Source organism: Oncorhynchus keta, chromosome 29 (assembly GCF_023373465.1).
Source record: "Oncorhynchus keta strain PuntledgeMale-10-30-2019 chromosome 29, Oket_V2, whole genome shotgun sequence".
In the NCBI taxonomy this organism is placed as follows: domain Eukaryota; kingdom Metazoa; phylum Chordata; class Actinopteri; order Salmoniformes; family Salmonidae; genus Oncorhynchus; species Oncorhynchus keta.
The window spans coordinates 15,103,368-15,129,631 of record NC_068449.1 but is presented as its reverse complement, the minus strand read 5'-3'; the positions used below and the strand labels follow the sequence as shown (position 1 = coordinate 15,129,631).

General features: G+C 46.9%; 1 protein-coding gene across 3 annotated transcripts; it reads right to left on the bottom strand.

The window, feature by feature from the left end:
* Positions 1-376: 376 nt before the first annotated feature.
* On the bottom strand, positions 377-26,063 carry LOC118362148 (rab3 GTPase-activating protein non-catalytic subunit-like). Of its 3 annotated transcripts, none has more exons than XM_052486092.1 (34): positions 25,587-26,063; positions 24,316-24,398; positions 24,073-24,193; positions 23,814-23,895; positions 21,476-21,523; positions 21,249-21,324; positions 21,057-21,158; positions 20,790-20,889; positions 16,674-16,772; positions 16,319-16,467; positions 15,783-15,862; positions 15,315-15,404; positions 14,977-15,116; positions 14,379-14,574; positions 14,137-14,280; positions 12,366-12,448; positions 12,187-12,251; positions 11,955-12,045; positions 11,702-11,829; positions 11,312-11,525; positions 11,102-11,199; positions 10,837-10,942; positions 10,549-10,709; positions 10,173-10,347; positions 9,841-10,014; positions 9,640-9,746; positions 7,880-7,946; positions 7,724-7,794; positions 3,848-3,883; positions 3,588-3,734; positions 3,145-3,360; positions 2,502-2,783; positions 1,357-1,521; positions 377-1,154 (listed from the first exon to the last, which is right to left on the bottom strand). In XM_052486092.1, the coding sequence occupies exons 1-34, from the start codon at positions 25,693-25,695 to the stop codon at positions 1,002-1,004; spliced, it is 4,158 nt and encodes a 1,385-aa protein (XP_052342052.1). In that variant the 5' UTR covers positions 25,696-26,063; the 3' UTR covers positions 377-1,001. The 3 variants fall into 3 exon arrangements, with proteins under 3 accessions (XP_052342052.1, XP_052342054.1, XP_052342053.1); XM_052486094.1 differs by having other exon boundaries at positions 3,660-3,734; XM_052486093.1 differs by having other exon boundaries at positions 16,674-16,769.
* Positions 26,064-26,264: the final 201 nt, after the last annotated feature.

Here is a 26,264-nt window from a genome sequence, read left to right as displayed (position 1 = left end):
ATTCCTAAAAATCCTCTTAAACCAGTGATTCCTATCACCCTTTGAAAACCAAGGTGTCATTCAGTAGGGTACAAATATCTGAGTCTACCTGAATGTTCTGGAGAGAATCCCATGGCGGTTTGTACTGGACGCCACACTTCCCCAAAACGTTCTTGGAACAGACATTGAAGTACGTTTGCTCCATTTAGAGTGTGGCTTGACGCAATGCATGACATATTAAGGGCAGTGATGCATTTAACCCACAACACAACCTCTCCCCATTTTTTTCAGAACAGCACCGTTTCCATTACTCAATGCAGCCATATACTGCTACCATTTTTGTAAATGACCAGTGTTAACTGTTCTTACCCCAGGCCCAGAGAGAGAGAAACCATGCTGAGCATTACACTTTTTTATTCTGCTGTCTGCCCCCAGTGGGGTCCCTCAGCCAGTGTCTAGATTACAGCTACAGAACAGTACAGCAGCATGTCTGTATCATACATCACTAATCTGAGGGAGGGATGCTTACTGAACAATCATACTGCACACACCCTGCAACCCCCTTTTGAGTGGGTTTTAACTATGTTAAAAGGTAGAGTACTGGGGCTGCTAGGTATAGCTGGGAGACAAAGTGACATATCCAACTGCATCTAGACCCCCCCCCATATTCCATTCTGAAATACAGACTTGGACATTGATCAACCTAATACAATGTTACTTATTTGAATTGGAGTAAGATGAGTGAGCACTGAATTAAATTAAAAACCCATCCTACCCTCCTATCATTTACACTTAATTAGATTCAACCTTTTTCTCAACTGAACACAAGTCTCCCTCATAACTGGGTACCTCTGCTTCCTGTACTGTACATGATAGGTAATATACCAGTTCACTACCACTCTCTCACTCCTATATTGGATGCTAGCAAGAAAAGCAAGACCGAAAATGCACAGAAGCCATCTTGTTCCCTCGCTTCTACTCCCTCTCTGTCCTCTCTCTGCAGGTCTTCTACTCCCCCTTTCTCAGTCCTCTCTCTGCAGGTCCTCCACAGCCTCCAGTAGGTGTAGTGCCAGGCTGTACTGGCCGTGGTTCTCAGGTAGGATCTCTATGAGGCGGCTCACCAGCCTGCTGGTCTGACTCAGGGGCACCGATGGGCACCCCAGCTCACTGGGGTCCTGGGGAAAACACACATACACATGAATAGCATCAGTAACTCACACAAAACGATGTTCAGTGGTTATAGGATGACGTCGAAGACTAGCTGGTCTCACCATGGCCTTAAGTGTTATGAAGGTGCCATAACATGTGTGTATTCAGGAGGCTGGTGTTCTACAGTGGTTATAACATGTTATAAGGTAACACAGAGGTTGATCTCACCATAGCCTTGAGCCAGGTGCAGAGTGTGGGGGGGAGGCGAGCCAGCAGCTCCATGGCGGGCCGGGTCTGGGTCTGGGTGTGGAGCAGGGAGTAGCTCAGCCTCTGGCCTGTTAGAACCAACAGCTGGGAACCCAACACGTCCTTATCCTCCACCTCGAACATCACCTGACAACACACACACCGCAGGCTTCAATGTCATATTTTGTGTGAGTGATCATATTCATTGTGTGTATAAAGTTATTAAATATGACAAGTGACATGAGTGTACGAATATGTACACTCAGGATAGTTTTAGGTACACCACCCGCTCACAAAAATGGATCTCTCCTACAGACAGTGAGTCACGTAGCCGTGGCTTGTTTTATAAAGCAGACCGACGTCGCTGCATTTGGTTACTGTTCTATTGACTGTTAGAATTGGCAAAACCAGTGACCTAAGTGACTGAGCGTGGTATGATCATTGATGCTAGGCACTCCGGATCCAGCATCTCAGAAACAGCCACCCAGGTTTACAGAGAATGGTGACACTGACATAACATCCAGTCAGCAGCAGTCCTTTGGGCGAAAACAGCTTGTTGATGAGAGAGGTCGAAGGAGAACGGCAAGAACCGTGCAAGCTAACAGGCAAATAACAGTACAGTACATCAGTACAGAGCGGCATCTCTGAAATGCACAACTCGTCGATCCTTGTCGGGGATGGGCTATTGTAGCAGACGACCACCCTGGGTTCCACTCCTACTAGAGAAAAACAAGAGGGCTCCAGTGAGAACACGGTCACCCACACTGGACAATTGAGGAGTGGAAGAACATTTAGTTCAGTTGAGTGGCCTGGTCAGTCCCCAGACCTCAACCCAATAGAGCATCTTTGGGATGAGATGGAACAGGCTGTTCGCAGCATGAATGTACCAACGTCCAATCTGCAGCAACTGCATGATGCCATCGCGTCAGCATGGACCAAAATCCATGTGGAACATTTCCAACACCTTGAAGAATTCGGGCTGTTCTGGAGGCATAGGGGAGTCCAACCCGGTACTAGATGGGTGTACCCAATACACTCACTGGGGGGTTTATGTTTTATGTGTATCAGTTTCTATCCAGTTACCAGCAGATGTGTATTGAGGGACCTGTTGGTTTATGACTACCTACCTGCTCTGCCCGGGGGTCCAGGCCCTGGTTGTACAGCTCACACACCAGATGTCTGCGCAGGATGTCCGGGTTGACCTGCAGCAGGAGTCCCAGGTCCAGACACAGAGAGGGCCACGTCTTGTCCCCAGACCCAGGGCCCTCCACCGCCTCCCTCTGGGTCGTCACCCATCCTGTCAGCACCCTGAGCAGGAACTCCTGTCTGAGGGAGACCAGGCCAGGGTCCATGTCTCCACTGGGCATCAGCTGGATGGACGACAGCTCTCTAAAGAAGGCATTCTTACCCTGGAGGAAGGAAAGACTTGCAGTGTATAGTGTAGGTCAGTGTTTCCCCTCAGTGTTGGCACACCTGATTCAATTAGTCACAGGCTTGATGATTAGTTGACTAATTGAATCAGGTGTGCCAGTTTAGGGTTAAAACAAACATGTGAAACATCTGGGGAGGCCTGAGGAGAGGGTTGGAAAACACTGACCTACACTATGGCCCTGAGGAGAGGGTTGGAAAACACTGACCTACACTATGGCCCTGAGGAGAGGGGTGGGAAACACTGACCTACACTATGGCCCTTAGGAGAGGGTTGGGAAACACTGCTGCAGGTGTTATGCATGTGTGTACTCTTTGGTTTACACTACGTGTTTGTCTCACCTTGCTGTCGAACAGGCTGAGTGGTTTGACCCTGAGACTGAAGGTCATAGCAGTGTGGAGTAGAGAGGCCAGGAGATAGTGGTGTTGTACAAGGGGGTAGTGAACTCCCTTCTGCTCCAGGGCTAGCTCTGCTAGGGAGGCAGGACCCTCTGCTTCCCCCCACACCTCCTCCACACACAGCTCGGGAGGAGTCACCTCTTCTACCCCCGAGTCTGCCTGGAGGAGAGAGGGGAGAGGGGTTCAGAGTAACCAAGGACCAGCCTCACTTGCCAGTATCACTATTAAAAACCATCCAAAGCGCAGTCTATCTGTGTAACTACAGATGCTTTAGTTCAAAAATAATTCTGCTAAATCCCCGTGCTGCAGTAATGGTACACTGTGACAAACTCTCTTGCATGGTGACATGCACATATACCCACTTGCATGCAGCACATGCTTTTTACCTGTGCTGCAACGCAGGGAAACATTTTAATCTGCCCAACTGTATGCATCCATCCATCTTTTTTGATCCGTACCTCCATCAGAATCTGTAGCAGCTGAACACAGGAGCCCAGGAATGTTGTCATGGCACAGTCTCCCATTCCCACATCCTGAATACACACACAGACAGACGTTATCTACACGTCTATTCACAACCAAAACACAACAAGTCCCAATCAGAGAGGTATGTAGCTGTAAGGCTGAATAGGGCAGGACTGCTCACCCGTCGACACAGGCGGTCCTTAGGGGCCTTCCCCACCTGTGGAGAGAAAACACAAACAGACGATCAATTGGAGCACTATGAAGACTGGGGACTGATTTGAATGGTTACATCCCTACAGAATGTTTGTTTTGTATGTGAGAGTTCTGATGAACATATTCTGTAGGGATGTAACGATTCACAGATACACATCGATCCCCGGCTCAAATGTTTAAGATGGGACTGAAACGGTCAGAAACTCGATTTAATAATAATAATAATAATAATAAATGCCATTTAGCTGACGCTTTTATCCAAAGCGACTTACAGTCATGTGTGCATACATTCTACGTATGGGTGGTCCCGGGAATCGAACCCACTACCCTGGCGTTACAAGCGCCATGCTCTACCAACTGAGCCACAGAAGGACCAGTGATTTAAACGTTACGTATCGCCGGTTCACTAACATGGCTCATATTACTTTACTTCCTCTCCTTCAGTGTGGAGCATTTAACTGTGTTGACAGTCATTGATCAATATCAGTAGCCAGGTCAAAGTGCACATTGCCTAACGCGAGGTCGGCCACCTGTCACCTTCAGCATTCAAATGTTTAAAATGGCTTGCGCAATATTAGGCTTTATTAGTTGAGTGACAAGTTCAACCGATGTCATTACAAGGTTATTGTTATCAAAGGTGCTGTTGAAAACGGCATTTTACTGGAATAGCCTAAGCTACCGCTGGAGACAACTCTCATTTGGATATAGTGGACTAAACTCCACTCCATGGTGAAGGAAGATTGTGATGACTCCACAAACAGTGGAGCAGAGACCTGGGTTTGTGGAGCCTAGGACCACCTCCATCGATTCGCCCAAGGTCAATCCTTCAAATGCATTTAATTATCGAACGCCTACCTTCTACCTATGTCTGTCCTCTGTAGTTGTGTGCCTTTGTTTGCTGAAATCCATACATTTTCAATAAATGTTAATCAAATACAACCACCAACTTTTTCCTTGTTGAGATTCAATTGGCACATGCGCATTTGCGACGAGTTGCCATCTGAGCAACAGCAATGAGCAAACAGTCGGTGGTTGTTTTTGTTGAAAGTTTGAAAAAGTATGGATTTCAGCAAAAAAATAAATCCAAAAAGCTGTGCTATATATTCATTTTAACAGTGGGGGGGGGGGAACAAAAAGCAAACATTGCCCCCCCCTCTCCCCCTTTATCTGATAGTGGGGTGGCAGGTGCCCAGTCTCCCTTGTGGCTAAGCCCTACATACACCATACATACTGAACAAAAATATAAACACACCATGTAAAGTGTTGGTCCCATGTTCCAAGAGCTGAAATAAAATATCCTAGATATTTTTAATACGCACAAAAAGCTTATTTCTCTCAAATGTTGTGCACACATTTGTTTACATCCCTGTTAGTGAGCATTTCCTCTTTGCCAAGATAATCCATCCACTTGACAGGTGTGGTATTTCAAGAAGCTGATTAAACAGCATGATAATTACACAGGTGCATCTTGTGCTGGGGACAATAAAAGGCCACTCTAAAATGTGCAGATGTCACACAATGCAATTGGCATGCTGACTGCAGGAATGTCTGTCCACCAGAAGTTAATGTTAATTTCTCTACCATAAGCCGTCTCCAATGTCGTTTTAGACAATTTGGTACTGCGTCCAACTGAGCTCACAACCACAGACCACGTGTAACCACGCCAGCCCAGGACCTCTACATCCGGCTTCTTCACCTGCGGGATCGTCTGAGACCAGCCACCCAGACAGCTAATCGAATAATTTTGGCACAAACTGTCAGAAACAGTCGTCTCAGGGGAGCTCATCTGCGTGCTTGCGTCCTCACCAGGGTCTTGACCTGACTGCAGTTCGGCGTCGTATCCGACTTCAGTGGACAAATGCAGCACGGCCCCATGCTGAAAAGTGTGCTCTTCACGGATTAATCCTGGTTTCAACTGTCCCGGCAAACCGTGTGTATGGTGGCGGTGGAGTTGTGGTATGGGCAGGCATAAGCTACGGACAACGAACACAATTGCATTTTATCGATGGCAATGTGAATGGACAGAGATACCGTGACGAGATTCTGAGGCCCATTGTCGTGCCATTCATCTGCCGCCATCACGTCTCAGCATGAAAATGCACGGCCCCATGTCGCAAGGACCTGTACGCAATTCCTGGAAGCTGAAAATGTCCCAGTTCTTCCATGGCCTGCATACTCACCAGACATGAGCATGTTTGAGATGCTCTGATTTGACATGTACTACAGCGTGTTCCAGTTCCCACCACATTCAGAAACTTTGCACAGACATTAAAAGAGGAGTGGGATAACATTCCACAGGCCACAATCAACAGCCTGATCAACTCTATGTGAAGATGTGTTGTGCCACATGAGGCAAATGGTGGTACTGACTGGTTTTCTGATCCACGCCCCTACTTTTTTTTTTAAAGGTACACTATATATACAAAAGTATGTGAAACACCTCTTCAAATTATTGGAACGGCTATTATTTCAGCCACACCCATTACTGACAGATGTATAAAACCAAGCACACAGCCATGCAATATCCATAGACAAACATTGGCAATAGAAGTGCCTTACTGAAGAGCTCAGTGACTTTCAACGTCACACCGTCATAAGATGCCACCTTTCTAACAAGTCAGTTTGTCAAATTTCTGTCAGTCCGAAGGACGCATCTGGGTTTGGCAGCTGCCAGGAAAACACTACCTGCCCCAATGCATACAGCCAACTATAAACTTTAGTGGAGGAGGAATAATGGTCTGGGACTATTTTTCATGGTTCAGGCTAGGCCCCTTATTTCCAGTGGCATTCTAGACGATTCTGTGCTTCCAACTTTGTGGCAACAGTTTGGGGAAGGGCTTTCCTGTTTCAGCATGACAATGTCCCCGTGCAGAAAGCGAAGTCCATACAGAAATGTTTGTTGAGATCAGTGTGGAAGAACTTGACTGGCCTGCACAGAGCCCTGACCTCAACCCCATCAAACACCTTTGGAATTAATTTAAACACTGACTGCGAGCCAGGCCTAATTGCCCAAGACCTGTGCCCGACCTCTAATGCTCTTGTGGCTGAATGGAAGCAAGTTCCCGCAGAAATGTTCCAACATCTAGTGGAAAGTCCATGTTAATGCCTGTGATTTTGGAATGAGATGTTCGACAAACATGTGTACTTTTGGTCATATAGTGTATCTGTGACAAACAGATGCAGAACTGTATTCCCAGTCATGTGAAATCTATAGATTAGAGCCTAATTACTTTTTAAATTTTCCTTTATATGAACTGTAACTCACTAAAATCTTTGTTGCATTTTGCATTTATAGTTTTGTTCAGTGTACATGTACATAATTTACACACACACACACACACAGAGAGCGAGAAGTCAGCTCAGACAGATATAGCACACACACACACAGCGAGAGAGAGGTCAGCTCAGGCAGATAAAGCACACACACATACACACACACAGAGAGGTCAGCTCATACAGATATAGCACACACACACAGAAAGAATTCAGCTCAGAAAGGTATGGTATAACACACACACACACACACACACACACACACACACACACACACACACACACACACACACACACACACACACACACACACACACACACACACAGAAAGAAGTCAGCTCAGACAGATACAGCTCAGAGTCCTAGCTCATCAGATCCATCTGCAGATTTTGATTTGTAATGGAAAATTTATGTGTTTATGCAAACCAATGTTAGTGCATCGTATCGAACCGATTCACATTGATTCCTTTCAAACTAAAATGTATCATTCCTGTATCGTTTCGGAGCCCATGCATCTAGATATCGAATCGTGTTGAAAGGGAAAGATGCACATCCCTAATATTCTTCTCACCTTCTCTATAAGGAAAGCAGCAGCTGAGAAACATTTAACAATGAATGTGTTCCACATCATTGAAGAGATGCCTGCAGGAGAAAGAGAGAACCATCTTATAGCACAAACGAAGGGACACACTGAGTGAATATTGCATAACGTGAAGCATAGTCTCACCCAGCTGGATGTGAGGACTTGAGACTAGCTTCAGATGTTTCACCGCCCAACAAAGATATCTCCCCTCCTACAGAGTGAGAGACAACAAAACATTTGATTGTACACCTCAAACTGTCAGTATATACAGTATCAGACAAAAGTTTGGACACACCTACTAATTCCAGGGCTTTTCTTTATTTTTGACTATTTACTACATTGTAGATTAATAGTGAAGACATCAAAACTATGAAATAACACATATGGAATCATGTAGTAACCAAAAACGTTTTAAACTAATCAAAATATATTCTATATTTGAGATTCTTCACAGTATCCACCCTTTGCAATGATGACAGCTTTGCACACTCTTGGCATTCTCTCTATCAGCTTCATGAGGTAGTCACCTGGAATGCAATTCAATTAACAGGTGTGCCTTGTTAAAAGTACATTTGTGGAATTTCTTTCCTTAATGTGTTTGAGCTAAATCAGTTGTGTTGTGACAAGATAGGGGTGGTATACAGAAGATAGCCATATTTGGTAAATAACCAAGTCCATATTATGACAAGCACAGCTCAACGACAGTCCATCATTACTTTAAGACATGAAGGTCAGTCAATGCGGAAAATTTCAAGAACTCAAGTGCAGTCGCAAAAACCACCAAGCGCTATGATGAAACTGGCTCTCATGAAGACCACCACAGGAAAGGAAGACCGAGAGTTACCTCTGCTGCAGAAGATAAGTTCATTAACATTTCTCTACCTCATATTGCGCCAAAATAAAAGCAGCAGACACATCTCAACATCAACTGTTCAGAGGAGACTGCGTGATTCAGGCCTTCATGGTCGAATTGCTGCAAAGAAACCATTACTAAAGGACACCAATAAGAAGAAGACTTGCTTGGGCCAAGAAACACTAGCAATGGACATTAGACTGGTGAAAGTCTGCCCGTTGGTCTGATGAGTCCAAATTTGAGATTTCTGTCTTTGTGAGACGCAGAGTAGGTGAACGGATGATCTCTGCATGTGTGGTTCCCACCGTGAAGCATGGAGGAGAAGCTGTGATGGTGTGGGGGTGCTTTGCTGGTGATACTGTCAGTGATTTATTTAGAATTGAAGGCACACTTAACCAGCATGGCTACCACAGCATTCTGCAGCTATAAGCCATCCCATCTGGTTTGCGCTCAGTGGGACTATCATTACCCAAAACACACCTCCAGGCTGTGACAGGGCTATTTGACCAAGAAGAAGAGTGATAGAGTGCGGCATCAGATGACCTGGACTCCCACAATCACCCGACCTCAACTCATTTGAGATGGTTTGGGATGAGTTGGACCGTGGAGGGAAGGAAAAGCAGCCAACAAGTCCTCAGCATATGTGGGAACTCCTTCAAGACTGTTGGAAAAGCATTCCAGGTGAAGCTGGTTGAGAGAATGCCAAGAGTGTGCATACTTGTCATCAAGGCAAAGGGTGGCTACTTTGAAGAATCTAAACTATACTTTCATTTGTTTAACACTTGTTTGGTTACTACATGATTCCATATGTGTTATTTCATAGTTTTGACATCTTCACTATTATTCTACAATGTAGAAAATAGTCAAAATAAAGAAAAAACATTGTTTAAGAAGTGTCCTAACTTTTGACTGGTGCTGTAGATGTGTATGTATGTGCATGTCTGTGTGTATAAATGTGAGTGTGTATATAGATATGTATGAATGTCTGTGTGTATAGATGTGACTGTGTTGGATGTGAAGGTCTGTGTGCCGGTACTGTACGGAGCCCCACCTCTGGGTCTTTGTTCCACTGCACCACGTACTCCCAGCAGCAGTGGGCAAACAGCAGGTCAGGAGAGAGGGAGTCTGGGAAACGCTGACACACAGACACCAGCAGCTCTGGAGGAACACAGGAACACGCACTAATATAACAACAACAAATACACTTCCCTATGGAGGAATCAGGTTAGTGACCACAGGAGTACACACTCACCTGCTGCCCTGTTGAAGGCTGCATCCTCCTGGCTCTTTTCTCCCTTCCCTTGCTCTGGCTGGGAGGGCTGTTCCATGCTCTCGGCCTCCCCCCTCCTCTGCAGCATGTCCTTCAGCCGCTCAGGGGCCAAGTCCTGCCTGAACACCCACTTAGCCACGCTGTCTGCTATACCACCTGAGAGAGGACAAAAGGGGAGAGAGAGAGCGTAGGTAATCACTGATCTACTGTATATGTGATTGTATTGTATCACTCTCACCAATCCCAACCCTCTCAGATCTGAGATTCCTTCAGGGATTATGGACTTTTTATTTCTTATAGTACATATCCAGTACCTCGGCCCCCCTCCAGCAGGGCTTTGACTGAGCAGTGTGGTGTGGCGCTCCCTGGTGTTCCCTGAGGAGGAGGCACACACAGCAGTGTCTGCAGGGACAACACATCCTCCAGCTGTCTCACACACACCGCCCACTGCTCCAGCTCCAACGACACCGCCTCCCACTCCGACTGGAACTGATACACACACACACACACACACACACACACACACACACACACACACACACACACACACACACACACACACACAGAGTCAGTGACGAAGCACACATATCAGTGTGTGTGTGTGTGCTAGGGTGTGTGTGTTCACCCTCTCCTTTGCCAGAGCCAGGTGATTATATGTGTGTGTGTGTGTGTGTGTGTGTGGCGTGTGACCTTGGTTTCAGCCAGGATGGTGATGTTAGCTTTAGCAGCGCGGTGAGCCACTATTGCAGCCAACAGGGCGGCAGCAGAACTGTGGGACTGGACACACGCAGACCGCACCTGCTGCCACCAGGGGGAGACACACTGCATGTCCCACGACTCCTCCACCGCACCTAGGGAGAGGAGGAACACAGCCGTCTACAGAAGTCAATGGGAGTCTAGCCACATACCATCTAACCACAAGCTAACTCAATGCCATCACAGCACAGACCAGATTGGAAATAAGATGTGCTCACACACCTTTCATGGAGCTGAGGGCAGTGAGCAGTGTGTGTAGGTGTCTGACGGCCTCTGTTTTTTTCAATACTTCCTTCTCTCTGTGCAGCCATACACTCAGCAGCAGAGACTGAGGGAAAACACACACGGACAGACAAGATGGATGAGTAACATTTCATTCTATTTCAAACAGTCCATTCTTGCTCCCATACCCAAATCCTCCCTTTCTAGAATTGGCTTCCTTTCATTCCTCCACCACCTCTTCACCCTCTCTCCCACCTCTCCTCACCAGTAGTTGCTGTGGGCTGATGCCGGTCTTCTGCAGTGTGTTACAGACTTTCTGTAGTGGGCTCTCTCCTGTCAGACAGCCCCAGAACAGAAAGCTCCCTACAGGGGAAAAACACACACACACACAAACTAACCTCTAATACACTTATATGTAATAGTGTGTGTGTCTGTGCTTGTCTTTGTGTCGTGTGTGTGTGCGTTTTCATTCTACCAAGCTGTGTCCAGTCTGCATTGGGCCCTGGCACCACTCTGATCTCCTCTCCCTCACACTCCATCTGGGACAGGAAGCTCCGGACAGGAAGTGATGCGTCGGGGGAGTCCAGGGCGAAAGAGACGGAGGGGCGAGAGCCGGATGTGAGCTCTGCGTAGCGCTGCAGGGTAGGGGAGACACGGGCCAGCTCCTCCGCTATACCTGCAACCTCCGTCTGAAAAGGAAGAGGTAGATGTGGAACAAGAGAAAATAGAAGAGTGGTTCTAGATTCCAAATTGGTGAGTGTTGCTGACAACTCAACAATGGCCTGCCGTTTACTGCCTTGAATGTAGATAGCTAGTTAACTCAGTGTCAGACTGCTGTACAACCAGTGGTGTTTGTTGTACTCACAGGTTCAGTGTGTGTGTCTGTGGTGGCCTCCCCAGTAGAGTGGAGCTGTTGGATGTCTGTGTATAGCTGCAGCAGTTTCAGCTGGGAGGAACACAACTGGAACAACCCTTCATCTACCGCCTCAGGGTCTGCAGGGACAGAGCACACGGGCAACACACACAGGCATTAACCCACACACACAGACATTAAGACACCTATTTGTACACAGTTTAATAATATTCAACCTCAATACATATCCAGAAATACACAGTACCTTGCCCTTTGAGACTGGCCAGTAAGACTCGGGTGATGTTAGTCAGACAGGAGACTGGAGCATTCTTATTGGCGAGCAAAGACTCCAGGGCCTAAAGGACAGAGAGCAGTAAGTAGTAGTACTGACCCCACTATGTATGTATGTGTATGTGTATGTGTATGTGTGTGTGTGTGTGTGTGTGTGTGTGTGTGTGTGTGTGTGTGTGTGTGTGTGTGTGTGTGTGTGTATTGACCTGTTTCTTAACGGCAGGGTGTTTGATGTCCAGCAGTACACTCTGGGCCTCGCTCTCCAGGATATCTGTAGAGAGGAGGTCAAATTTAAGAAAGAGCTCTTCTGGTTTGCCCTGTTCAAATACTTCCGTAAAGGGTATCCTCCCATCTTTTAATTTCCCCCCCTCCATCTCTGTCGTACCTGGTTCCACCTCTCTGCTCTTCAGTAGTGTGGTCAGTCTCTTCAGCAGGTGCATGTCCTTCGCCCTCTCACTCTTCTTATCACTGACATAGAGAACATAATCATTATGTCCCTTTGGTAAAACTACACAGGCTGTGTATGGTGCATTCGGAAAGTATTCAGACCCCTTCACCTTTTCCACATTTTGTTACGTTACAGCCTTATTCTAAAATTGATTAAATAAATAAAAATCCTTATCAATCTATACATAATGACAAAGTGAAAACAGGTTTTTAGAAATGTTTACAAATGTATAAAAAAAAAACTGAAATACCTTATTTACATAAGTATTCAGACCCTTTGCTGTGAGACTCGAAAATTGAGCTCAGGTGCATCCCGTTTACATTGATCATCCTTTCAGATGTTTCTACAACTTGGAGTCCACCTGGGGTAAATTCAATTGATTGAACAAGATTTGAAAAGGCACACACCTGTCTATATAAAGGTCCCACAGTTGACGGTGCATGTCAGAGCAAAAACTATGCCATGAGATCAAAGGAATTGTCCGTAGAGCTCCGAGACAGGATTGTGTCGAGGCACAGATTTGGGGAAGGGTACCAAAAAAATGTCTGCAGCATTGAAGGTCCCCAAGAACAAAGTGGTCTCCATCATTCTTAAATGGAAAAGGTTTGGAAACACCTAGACTCTTCTTAGAGTTGGCCGCCCGGGCAAACTGAGCAATCGGTGGAGAAGGGCCTTGGTCAGGGCGGTGACCAAGAAAGGTCCCTCTGACACAGCTCCAGAGTTGATCTGTGGAGGTGTGAGAACCTTCCAGAAGGACAACCATCTCTGCAGTACTCCACTAATCAGGCCTTTATGGTAGAATGGCCAGACGGAAATCACTCCTCAGTGAAAGGCACATGACAGCCCGTATGGAATTGCCAAAAGGCACTTAAAGGACTCTCAGACCATGAGAAACAAGGTTCTCTGGTCTGATGAAACCAAGATTGAACTCTTTGGCCTGAATGCCAAGTGTTACATCTGGAGAAAACCTGGCACCATCCCTACTGTGAAGCATGGTGGTGGCAGCATTATGCTGTGGGGAGGTTTTTCAGTGACAGGGACTGGGAGACTAGTCGGGATCGAGGCAAAGATGAACGGAGCAAAGTACAGAGAGATCCTTGATGAAAACCTGCTCCAGAGTGCTGAGGACCTCATACTGGGCAAATGTTCACCTTCCAACAGGACAACGACCCTAAGCACACAGCCAAGACAATGCAGGAGAGGCTTCGGGACAGGTCTCTGAATGTCCGTGAGTGGCCCAGCCAGAGCCCGGGCAGGAACCCGATCGAACATCTCTGGAGAGACCTGAAAATAGCTGTGCAGCAACGCTCCCAATCCAACCTGACAGAGCTTGAGAAGATATGCAGAGAAGAATGAGAGAAACTCCCCAAATACAGGTGTGCTAAGCTTGTAGCATCATACCCCCAAAAAACGTGTCTGTAATCGCTGCCAAAGGTGCTTCAACAAAGCAGAGTAAAGGGTCTGAATACTTATGTAAATGTGATATTTCAGCTTTTTATTTGTAATAAATTTGCTAAAATTTAAAAAACGGTTTTATTCATTTTAGAATAGGGTTGTAATGTAACAAAATGTGGTAAAAGTCAAGGAGTCTGAATACTTTTCGAATGCACTATATATGTGGAATCTTTCACAATATAAGAATTGTACTCCTGATCTTCCCAAGATGTCCCAACTGTACTACAAAGTGTGTGTTAGTGTGAAAAGTCACCTGAGGGCCAGATGGAAGGGGACAGTGACAGTGCGTAGCGCTCCAGTAGCAGGGTCAAACAGACACACCTGCTGTGTGTGGAGCAGCCAGCCCTGACTAGTCACACTGTTCACCCCCATCAGCCGGTAGCCTGCATACAGCAACCTGACACATACACATATAGGAGAGAAGGAAATGGTTACTGGTTAAAGTAGTTCAAATGCTTTGGAAACATACGATTAGAACTGTGTGTGTGTGTGTACCTGCAGTGTTTCCCTACAGTGAAGGCTCCTACTCTGGGCCCCTGCTGTGTGCCCCACACCTCCAGGATGCCTCTCCTGGGTGCATAGATGACCAGGAACTGGGCGTGGCGCCGAAGGAGGGGCGCAGAGGGTGAGGACTCGCGCTCACCCCGCCCCTCAGACACCTGTACCCAACCCAGCTGGGCATCCCGGTATCCTGGGAAAACACAGAAGTAGGTTATCATAACTAGATAAATAAGTAGGGCCTTTTTCCAAGTCAAACACTAGACCCTACTCAACATTAGCTGTCTTTATACTAAACCAGATCATTCATTTGCTGATGAGTTGGGCTGTGATGATACCAGTATTGCAATATTTTTTCCATGGAAAAAATGAAAACAAGAAGCAGACCAAACTCTTTGGTCCTTTAAAAACCTGCTATATGTTGAATATTGTGTACTATAGCTTGGAAATAAATTAATGTGACTCTGGATGACATAATGATGTTTGTTTCCAACATTAGGCCTGTTTTCATATTTTGTTTTCTTGCCACGATACTAATGATACTGATATCGTTCCGGCCCTACTGTTGAGTGTTGAAGGGAGAATTCTCTTTCACCCTTCCACATGCGGATAGCTATGCCTCTCCCCACGTCAAGCAGCGTGACCCTGCCGAAGTCGTCCGTGACCCCAGCCAGAGTGTTACAGGGGGACAGACAGATGAACTCCCCGTGGCGCCGCGAGTCTGGGAGACCGAACCTGAGGGCGGGACACGAGAGGGAGGAAGGAGTTTGGGCTAGGCAATCAGTTAAGTGAGAAATGTAATTTTTTTTTTTAAAGGCTAATTGATTAATGTTAAAGTAATAAAAAGATAACTTGGCAATTTGACTGCGTAGATTGCATGTGCAGCACAAACAGTTCCCTAGTTCTTCTGACAAAAGGGATGGTGTTGGTCACCTGACTGCCATGGGTGTGGCCGGCTCCACCTTGGGCTTCTGTTTCTGAGTTGGCTCCTCCTCACTCTGTTTCTTCCAGCCCAGCCAACCACTGATGAGAGAGCGAAAGAGATCAGTGCGAAAGAAAGGCCAGATAGGAGAGACAGAGAGAAGGAAAGAGAAAGGGTGCAGAAAGAAAGAAGCCATGCAGAAGACAGACAGAGGGAGAAGAGGGAGAGGACATACAGAGTTATAATTCATTAGTTGTCAGGGAAGAGAGGCTATACATCAGTGTATTGATGTTGCTGCTTTGTGTCCTGTGTGGCTGTATCAGAGGTAGCATGGCTCAGTGAAGGCCCCAGCCGTATCAACACATCCACACACAGCACCACAGGGAATACTCACCATGATTAAAGGGAGCAGGAGGCCAAGATACTGACAACCGGGAAAAGACTTATACATACAATCACCAAGAAAAACACACACGCACCTGGCGGCGCTGAACAAGGCCGATGTGAGTTTGCTCGCCACAGCCAGAGCCACATGGGAGAGGAGAGGCTGGGAGCTACCCTGGAGAGAGATAAAAACAATATTTTATGACTGGACATTTTCGTGCTGATTTGGTAGAAATCTCCGCTCTGTTTACAGCAGGGGTGGGAAAAATAAGGCAACCCAGTCGGCGGGAGATTTGAGTAAAAACAATTTTTGGGGGGTGGGGGGTGAGGTTAAAATAACACTACAGGCTAGATAGAAAGTATGTCGAAATTATAATGGACCTTTATAAAATGTTCAAATAACTGCCCTTTTTCAAAATAGCGTCCCTCCTCTGAATTTAGAAATCCTGATGTGGCCCACGAACCAAAATTATTGCCCATCTCTGCTCCAGAGGGAATAGAAATGTCAAAAATCACTGCTACTGGTCTGAACTAATGCCGACTGTGCTTACTTCTTCAAGAGTAACTACCAATCTCCCAAGGAGATAAATAGACAGGCATGAGGTGAAGAAAAAGATGGACAAACACACACCTCAATGGCATAGTAGAAGCCTGTGTAGGGTCCTCCCCCCACAGTTATGTACTGACTCATGGCGGGGGGGCTGCCCTTCACAGAGGCATGGAAACCCCCCAGGATAGACGCATTCTTCATCTGGTCAAACACACACAGCGTCATTATACCTGACAAGGGAGGGAGGGGCGGAGAGAGAGAGTACTGTTAAAATGGAGAACATAGCTACACTTTCACTGTCTGTCAACCAGAATCCATGATCTTCTCCAACTTCTGCTCACCATGCATCTGTCCTCCTGCCCCTCTCCCTCCAGCCCCCCCCATCCACTCCCTGTGCCCCTCCACCCATCTGACCCTCCCTCCTCGACTCTCTCACCCACACTGCTGTGGTCTACGATGGTGTCCATATCCTGTAGACCCCACTTCTTATAGGCCAGAGGAGGAGGATGGACCACCTCACTGCCTGCTGCCGCTGCTGAGGGGGCGAGAAGGGAGAGAGAGAGGTAAAGACACAGAAAGTTAGGAATAATGAGTAAGAGAAGGGGTTTGGAGAAAGAGGTTAAGGAAGTGAGGGTTGCCAGAGAAAGAGGAGATGAAGGAAAGAGTTGAGTAAATGGTGTGGAATGACTAAATCACCTCAAGCCACAATACACAAAATATACGCCCAAAAATACTACATGTACTACCCTAAGTGTCAAATACTCGCTTTTGTGCGTGTGTCAGTACCTGCATCCTTTCTGGCGAACTCTGTCAACCCAGCCAGCAAATAGAGAACATGGTTCTATTAAACATCATGTAACCTTTATAGCACAATTACTATGGTACTGCAACTAGTTTTACAACTACAAACACTAACCTACAGCGCTGTGAAAAAGTATTTCCCCCTTGCTAATTTTCTCTACGGTTGCATTTTTTTATACTGAATGTTATCAGATCTTTAACCAAAACCTAATTTTAGATAAAGGGAACCTGAGTGTACAAATAACACAACAATGACATACATATTTTATAAACAAAGTTATGCAACACACAATGCCCCTGTGTGTAATTGCCTTACACTCAATAACTGTTTGTGCCACCTTAAGCTGCAAAGACAACCAAACGGTCCCTATAGTTGTTGATCAGTCTCTCACCTCACTGTGAAGGAATTTTGGCCCAGTCTTCCATGCAGAACTGCTTTAACTCAAGTGACATATGTGGGTTTTCAATAATAAAAAGTTTTGAAATGGCTTAGTCAAAGTCCAGACTAGAGGTCGACCGGTTATGATTTTTCAACACCGATACCGATTATTGGAGGACCAAAAAAAGCAGATACCGATTAATCGGACGATTTAATTAAAAAAATTATTGTAATAATGACAATTACAATAATACTGAATGAACACTTATTTTAACTTATAATACATCAATAAACATCGATTTAGCCTCAAATAAATAATGAAACATGTTCAATTTGGTTTAAAAAATGCTAAAACAAAGTGTTGGAGAAGTAAAAGTGCAATATGTGCCATGTAAAAAAGCTAATGTTTGAGTTCCTTGCTCAGAACATGAGAACATATGAAAGTTGGTGGTTCCTTTTAATATGAGACTTCAATATTCCAAGGTAAGAGGTTTTAGGTTGTAGTTAATATTTTATTTATAGGACTATTTCTCTCTATACCATTTGTATTTCATATTCCTTTGACTATTGGATGTTCTTATAGGCACTATAGTATTGCTAGTGTAACAGTATAGCTTCCGTCCCTCTCCTCGCCCCTACCTGGGCTCGAACCAGGAACACATCGACAACAGCCACACTCCAAGCAGCGTTACCCATCGCTCCACAAAAGCCGCAAACTCTTGCAGAGCAAGGGGAACAACCACTCCAAGTCTCAGACTGAGTGACGTTTGAAACGCTATTAGCGCGCACCCCGCTAACTAGCTAGCCATTTCACATTGGTTACACCAGCCATTAGGCTGATAGGCTTGAAGTCATAAACAGCGCTGTGCTTGCGAAGAGCTGCTGGCAAAACGCACTAAAGTGCTTTTTGAATGAATGCTTACGAGCCTGCTGGTGCCTACCATCGCTCAGTCAGACTGCTCTATCAATCATAGACTTAATTATAACATAACACACAGAAATATGAGCATTTGGTCATTAATGTGGTCAAATCCAGAAACTGTAATTTTGAAAACAAAATGTTTATTATTTCAGTGAAATACGGGACAGTTCGGTATTTTATCTAACGGGTGGCATCCCTAAGTCTAAATATTCTTGTTACATTGCACAACCTTCAATGTTATGTCATAATTACGTAAAATTCTGGCAAATTTGTTCGCAATGAGCCAGGCAGCCCAAACTGTTGCATATACCCTGACTCTGCGTGCAATGAACGCAAGAGAAGTGACACAATTTCACCTGGTTAATATTGCCTGCTAACCTGGATTTCTTTTAGCTAAATATGCAGGTTAAAAAAATATATACTTCTGTGTATTGATTTTAAGAAAGGCATTGGTGTTTATGGTTAGGTACAGTCGTCCAATGATTGTGCTTGCTTCGCAAATGCGCTTTTGTTAAATCATCCCCCAGTGTTGCATCGATTCTATGCAACGTAGGACACGCTAGATAAATGAGTAATATCATCAACTATGTGTAGTTATAACTAGTGATTATGATTGATTGATTGTTTTTTATAAGATATGTTTAATGCTAGCTAGCAACATACCTTGGCTTCTACTGCATTCATGTAACAGGCAGGCTCCTCATGGAGTGCAATGAGAGACAGGTGGTTAAAGCGTTGGACTAGTGAACTGTAAGGTTCTCAACTGACCTGCTTAGTTAAATAAAGGTATAAAAAAATATATATATATATATATTTTTTTTTTTAAATCGGCGCCCAAAAATACAGATTTCAGATGGTTATGAACACATGAAATCGGCCCTAATTAATTGGTCAGTCCGATTAATCGGTCGACCTCTAGTCCAGACCTAATCCCAATTGAGATGTTGTGGCAGGACTTTAAACGGGCAGAAAATTAATCCACAGCAATGTGAGAGACTGATCAACAACTACAGGAAGCACTTGGCTGCATTCGTTGCAGATCAAGGTGGCACAACCAGTTATTGAGTGTAAGGGGGCAATGACTTCTTCACAGGGGAATTGGGTGTTTCATGTTAATTAAGTAAATAAAATAAGTATCAATTTTTGTTATTATTTGTAAACTCAGGTTCCCTTTATCTAATATTAGGTTATGGTTGAAGATCTGACAACATTCAGTATCAAATATTTTTTTTCTTTAATCGAGAAAATTATTTCTAATTTGCTGTCAAAAAGGGGAAAAACCTTTTTGACAGCACTGTACCTCTACTGCTACTACAGTACCTCGACACACACACACACACACACACACACACACACAGAGCAGTACCTCGACAGACACAAAACACACACACACACAGAGCAGTACCTCAACAGACACAAAACACACACACACAGAGCAGTACCTCGACAGACACAAAACACACACACACAGAGCAGTACCTCGACAGACACAAAACACACACACACACAGAGCAGTACCTCGACAGACACAAAACACACACACACAGAGCAGTACCACGACAGACACAAAACACACACACACAGAGCAGTACCACGACAGACACAAAACACACACACACGGAGCAGTACCTCGACAGACACAAAACACACACACACATACAGAGCAGTACCTCGACAGACACAAAACACACACACACACACACACACAGAGCAGTACCTCGACAGACACAAAACACACACACACAGAGCAGTACCACGACAGACACAAAACACACACACACGGAGCAGTACCTCGACAGACACAAAACACACACACACACAGAGCAGTACCTCGACAGACACAAAACACACACAGAGCAGTACCTCGACAGACAAAACACACACACAGAGCAGTACCTCGACAGACACAAAACACACACACACACACAGAGCAGTACCTCGACAGACACAAAACACACACACACACAGAGCAGTACCTCGACAGACACAAAACACACACACACACACACACACACACACACACACACACACAGAGCAGTACCTCGACAGACACAAAACACACACACACAGAGCAGTACCTCGACAGACACAAAACACACACACACAGAGCAGTACCACGACAGACACAAAACACACACACACACACACACAGAGCAGTACCTCGACAGACACAAAACACACACACACAGAGCAGTACCTCGACAGACACAAAACACACACACACAGAGCAGTACCTCGACAGACACAAAACACACACACACACACAGAGCAGTACCTCGACAGACACAAAACACACACACGGAGCAGTACCTCGACAGACACAAAACACACACACGGAGCAGTACCTCGACAGACACAAAACACACACACGGAGCAGTACCTCGACAGACACAAAACACACACACAGAGCAGTACCTCGACAGACACAAAACACACACACAGAGCAGTACCTCGAGCCACCTGGTTTCTGCAGGCGCGTAGAGACTGAAAGAGACTGAAGCCATCAATAGTGACCAGGGCTGCTGGGTAAAGAATGCTCAGCTCCTCATGCTAAGAGAGAGAGAGAGAGAGAGAGAGAGAGAGAGAGAGAGAGAGAGAGAGAGAGAGAGAGAGTGAGAGTGAGAGAGCGAGAAATTCATAAATAAAGTGTCATGAAAAGAACCTTGATACCCAGGCCCAGACAGCTATCAGTGTTTTGGTGTGTGCTACAGCCGTACCTGCTCGGTGACACCAGGGTGGCGGGGGATCTCGTAGGTGCGACACTTGAGCCTCAGGACAGGATCCTCATTCAACAGCTGGGCTAGGAGTAGGACCCCACTCTGACAAAAACACACAAAACACCACTGTTAGAATAACATTAACACACCAGCCAGACTTCCAGGTAACAAGTCAATACTGCTGTACTGCACCTCTGTGTAGAAGCGAACATAACCAGATGAGAAGCCCACTACAATACAAGTCCAGTCTGGCCGACCTGTGGAACTCCTGAACACACACACACACACAGACAGACAGACAGAGTTAATACTTATCATTAGAACACAAACCTACATACACATTGATATGTACACACAAGTGATCATACATGGAGGATGGACACACACACAGACAGTGTCGGACATACTAGATGGCTTACCTTTTCTGGCTGGCCAGAGGTATACAGATGACACTGCTCACACTCTCCCTGTAAAGAGGCAGGCACGCACACACACACAGTCGATATGTATACTTTTACAATGTAAGTAATAATGAACTTGCCGTGTCAATAAAGTCAATTGAATTTAATTGAATCTGGAATCTAATCTTGAATTCTTTCTGTGTCCTTTCCTTTCCTCACATTCTCTCAGTCTAACCTCCTCTCTCATTCATCCACCCTTATGTTTCTTTCCCTCCATTCTCTTCCCCCCCTCCTCCTCCGTTCTCTTCCCGCTCCTCCTCCGTTCTCTTCCCCCCCTCCTCCTCCGTTCTCTTCCCCCTCCTCCTCCGTTCTCTTCCCGCTCCTCCTCCTCCGTTCTCTTCCCCCTCCTCCTCCGTTCTCTTCCCCCTCCTCCTCCGTTCTCTTCCCCCTCAAACTCCGTTCTCTTCCCCCTCCTCCTCTGTTCTCTTCCCCCTCCTCCTCCGTTCTCTTCGCCCCCTCCTCCTCCGTTCTCTTCCCCCTCCTCCGTTCTCTCCCCCTCCTCCGTTCTCTCCCCCTCCTCCGTTCTCTTCCCCCCTCCTCCTCCTCCGTTCTCTTCCCCCTCCTCCTCCGTTCTCCTCCCCCCTCCTCCTCCGTTCTCTTCCCCCCCCTCCTCCTCCGTTCTCTCCCCCTCCTCCTCCGTTCACTTCCCCCCTCCTCCTCCGTTCACTTCCCCCTCCTCCTCCGTTCTCTTCCCCCTCCTCCGTTCTCTTCCCCCCTCCTCCTCCGTTCTCTTCCCCCTCCTCCTCCGTTCTCTTCTCCCCCCTCCTCCTCCGTTCTCTTCCCCCTCCTCCTCCTCCGTTCTCTTCCCCCCTCCTCCTCCGTTCTCTTCCCCCTCCTCCTCCGTTCTCTTCCCCCCCTCCTCCTCCGTTCTCTTCCCCCTCTCCTCCGTTCTCTTTCCCCCCTCTCCTCCGTTCTCTCCCCCCTCTCCTCCGTTCTCTCCCCCTCCCCTCCGTTCTCTTCCCCCTCCTCCTCCGTTCTCTTCCCGCTCCTCCTCCGTTCTCTCCCCCTCCGTTCTCTCCTCCTCCGTTCTCTCCTCCTCCGTTCTCTTCCCCCCCTCCTCCTCCGTTCTCTTTCCCCCTCCTCCTCCGTTCTCTTTCCCCCTCCACCTCCGTTCTCTACCCCCCTCCACCTCCGTTCCCCCTCCACCTCCGTTCTCTCCCCCTCCACCCCTTCGTTCTCTTCCCCCCTCTACCTCCGTTCTCTTCCCCCTCCACCTCCGTTCTCTTCCCCCTCCACCTCCGTTCTCTTCCCCCCTCCACCTCCGTTCTCTTCCCCCTCCACCTCCGTTCTCTTCCCCCTCCTCCTCCGTTCTCTTCCCCCTCCCCCTCCGTTCTCTTCCCCCCCTCCCTCCTCCGTTCTCTTCCCCCCTCCCTCCTCCGTTCTCTTCCCCCCCCTCCCTCCTCCGTTCTCTTCCCCCCTCCTCCCCGTTCTCTTCCCCCCTCCTCCTCCCCCGTTCTCTTCCCCCCTCCTCCTCCCCGTTCTCTTCCCCCCTCCTCCCCCGTTCTCTTCCCCTCCTCCTCCGTTCTCTCCCCCTCCTCCCTCTGTTCTCCCCCTCCTCCCTCTGTTCTCCCCCTCTGTTCTCCCCCTCTGTTCTCCCCCTCCTCCCTCTGTTCCCCCTCCTCCCTCTGTTCTCCCCCTCCTCCCTCTGTTCTCCCCCTCCTCCTCCGTTCTCTTCCCACTCCTCCTCCGTTCTCTTCCCACTCCTCCTCCGTTCTCTTCCCCCCCTGTTCTCTCCCCCTGTTCTCCTCCCTCTGTTCCCCCCTCCTCCCTCTGTTCTCCCCCTCCTCCCTCTGTTCTCCCCCTCCTCCCTCTGTTCTCCCCCTCCTCCTCCGTTCTCTTCCCACTCCTCCTCCGTTCTCTTCCCACTCCTCCTCCGTTCTCTTCCCCCTGTTCTCTCCCCCTGTTCTCCTCCCTCTGTTCTCCCCCTTTCCTCCCTCTGTTCTCCCCCTTTCCTCCCTCTGTTCTCCCCCTCTGTTCTCCCCCTTTCCTCCCCCTCCTCCCTCTGTTCTCCCCCTCTGTTCCCCCTTTCCTCCCCCTGTTCTCCCCCTCCTCCCTCTGTTCTCCTCCCTCTGTTCTCCCCCTCCTCCCTCTGTTCTCCCCTTTCCTCCCTCTGTTCTCCCCCTTTCCTCCCTCTGTTCTCCCCCCTCCTCCTCCCGTTCTCTTCCCACTCCTCCTCCGTTCTCTTCCCACTCCTCCTCCGTTCTCTCCCCCCCTGTTCTCTCCCCACTCCTCCTTCTGTTCTCTCCAACCCCTCCTCCCCCCGTTCTCTCATTCCCTCCTCCTCCCGTTCTCTCACCCCTCCTCTGTGCTGAGAGTTCCACTCCAGGACACAGCCAGGGTCATCTCCTCTCGGCCGCCATCATCTGTCCGCCACTTCGCTGCAAGAAAGAGGAGACAATGTCAACACACACCCCGCCAACAGCAGTGTATGTGTCATTGGGGAGATGTTTATGTATTTGAGGACATTGACTTTGTTTCATGTAGCTTTAATAAGGGTAGGGTAGAGAGCATGTGTGTGTACATTAACATGCGTGTCTGTGTTTTGGGACACATACCTGAGAGAAACACAGCCTTGTGGTCTTTGGCAACGACCATCAGGTCTGAGCAGGGAGACAGAGAAACCACACAGTCCTGCAGCCAGGGGGCACTCCCTGCAGCACTGTCCTCCTCCACCCCCTAAGGAACACAAAAACAGGACCAAACCTTATAGATCACAGAGGGCTATGGAAGGGTGCTGTCTGATTTAGGCTAGTCTTCAGTTAAAGAATATAAATAGTGTAAGAGACAGACAAACTGACCGTGGTGGTGCCACTGCCATCTTCTTTGGCCTCAGGGTTATCCCATGACCCCCAGTCTGAGTCGTCCCAGGCCAGCTCATTCTCTGAGCGAGAGAGATCAATCACAACTATTAGGTGGTGCAATCCAGAGTCAATTGTCAGTTAAAATGTTTGTAACTCAGCTGGTAGAGCATGGTGCTTTTAATGCCAGGGCAGTGGGTTTGATTCCTGGGACCACCCATAAGTAAAATGTATGACTAAGTCGCTTTGGATAAAAGTGTCTGCTAAATGGCATATATTATTATTATTATTATTATAATAATAGTTAGGCTATAAAGCTAAACATTTATTAAAATTAGGTGATGCATGATACACACTTGTACACACATCTTTGGACTGGCAGGGGCAAACTAACAAAGAAGGCAGAGAGAAAGCTGAGCATCAAGTACAAGAGACCTCCCCCGACCCAAAGAGAGAAGGGATGAAGTTGGAGATGCTATAAATATCAGTAAGTGGGGGAAGGAAAGAGATTAACAGAACTCGCATTGACAGTGGGACTCCTGTTGACATAGTCTGACTGCAACATCCATGTACAATGGCTCAGGGCTTTGAGTATGTGTATGTATGCTTATGTGTGTGAGTGTGTGTCTTCCTTTGTCCAGCATCATGCGGTAATCTGTTCAAGCGCCCTCCTGTAGGATGACTCATATGACAAAGGGCAAATCCCCCCTCCTCCCTCCCTCTTTCCATCTTCATCTGCCTCCAGCTGGTAATGCAGCTCTCCAGGTCTCACCTGCACTACACCTTGCGCTCATCAACTGCTATAATCTCGAATTCTATTATTCATGATGTGACAGGTCAAAGATTTAAAGAGACATAGGAATAGGTGCATTCTTTACACTCCCTGGTATTTGTAGCACTTAGATCACTGGAACAAAATGTGCAACTTGAGTTGTCAGAGAGAGTTGTCAGATTCTGCAGGCATGAGATGACAAATGACGTAGCCCATAGGACAAATGACGTAGCCCATAGGACAAATGACGTAGCCCATAGGACAAATGACGTAGCCCATAGGACAAATGACAGTCAACTGGATTGTCAACAACAAGTTGTGCAATTTGTGAACCATTTTTGTTCGCAATTTTTTTTTACACACACACACACACTTTATACAAGTCTATAGCAAATTTTGCTGTTTGTATACCTCGTCTCTTTTTTCAAAGCAATCAAACAAGTTGGTCATAACCAGCAATTTAGCTCGCCCAGAGCTGAGCGTTAGCTAGTTAACTTACCTGTTTTCTTGTCCCCCAAAGAAGGGTTGTTTTGCTGGTTCTGGAACAAGAACTCCCGGACTGCTTTGAGTTCTTGGACCCGGCAGAACTCGAGCAGGCAGCAGGACATTTCGACCCCGTCCCGACGAGGCAGAGGGGATACAGGGAATTAGCCAGCTAAGCTACCGTTAGCTGGCAGCTGCAGTCCAACGGGGAAACAACAACGTTGCAGTATGATGAAGTTAGCGCTAATCAAGAAGACAAGACTCCTCAGGGATCCTTTGCGTTGAAATATGTATCGTTTCCATGAATGTTAGTAAACAAATACATGTACAAGGTGTTGCTGTCAGTGGATTTCGTTAATATTTGCACCGTTTCAACCCTTTACTTCAAGTGTTTTGGTGATGACCAATGACTGACTGTATTGTGATGACACATCGCTAACCATAAAATACAATCTCGAGGCACTTTTACAGAGACGATTTTGTGTACGTCGCCCTCTATGGCTCAGGAAGGCAGGTTCAACAAATAAAATTGAGCTTTGTTCAAGGTCAGCAAAGGTTGACAATTCAACACAGCAAAAAACGCCTACCCTTCAGGCTTGAATCGATAATTACATTGGTGCCAGTAAAATAATAATATGTGAAATCTATTGGTGCTGCCTTTTCACACGGGGTTTAAACCTGGGATGCATCTTGA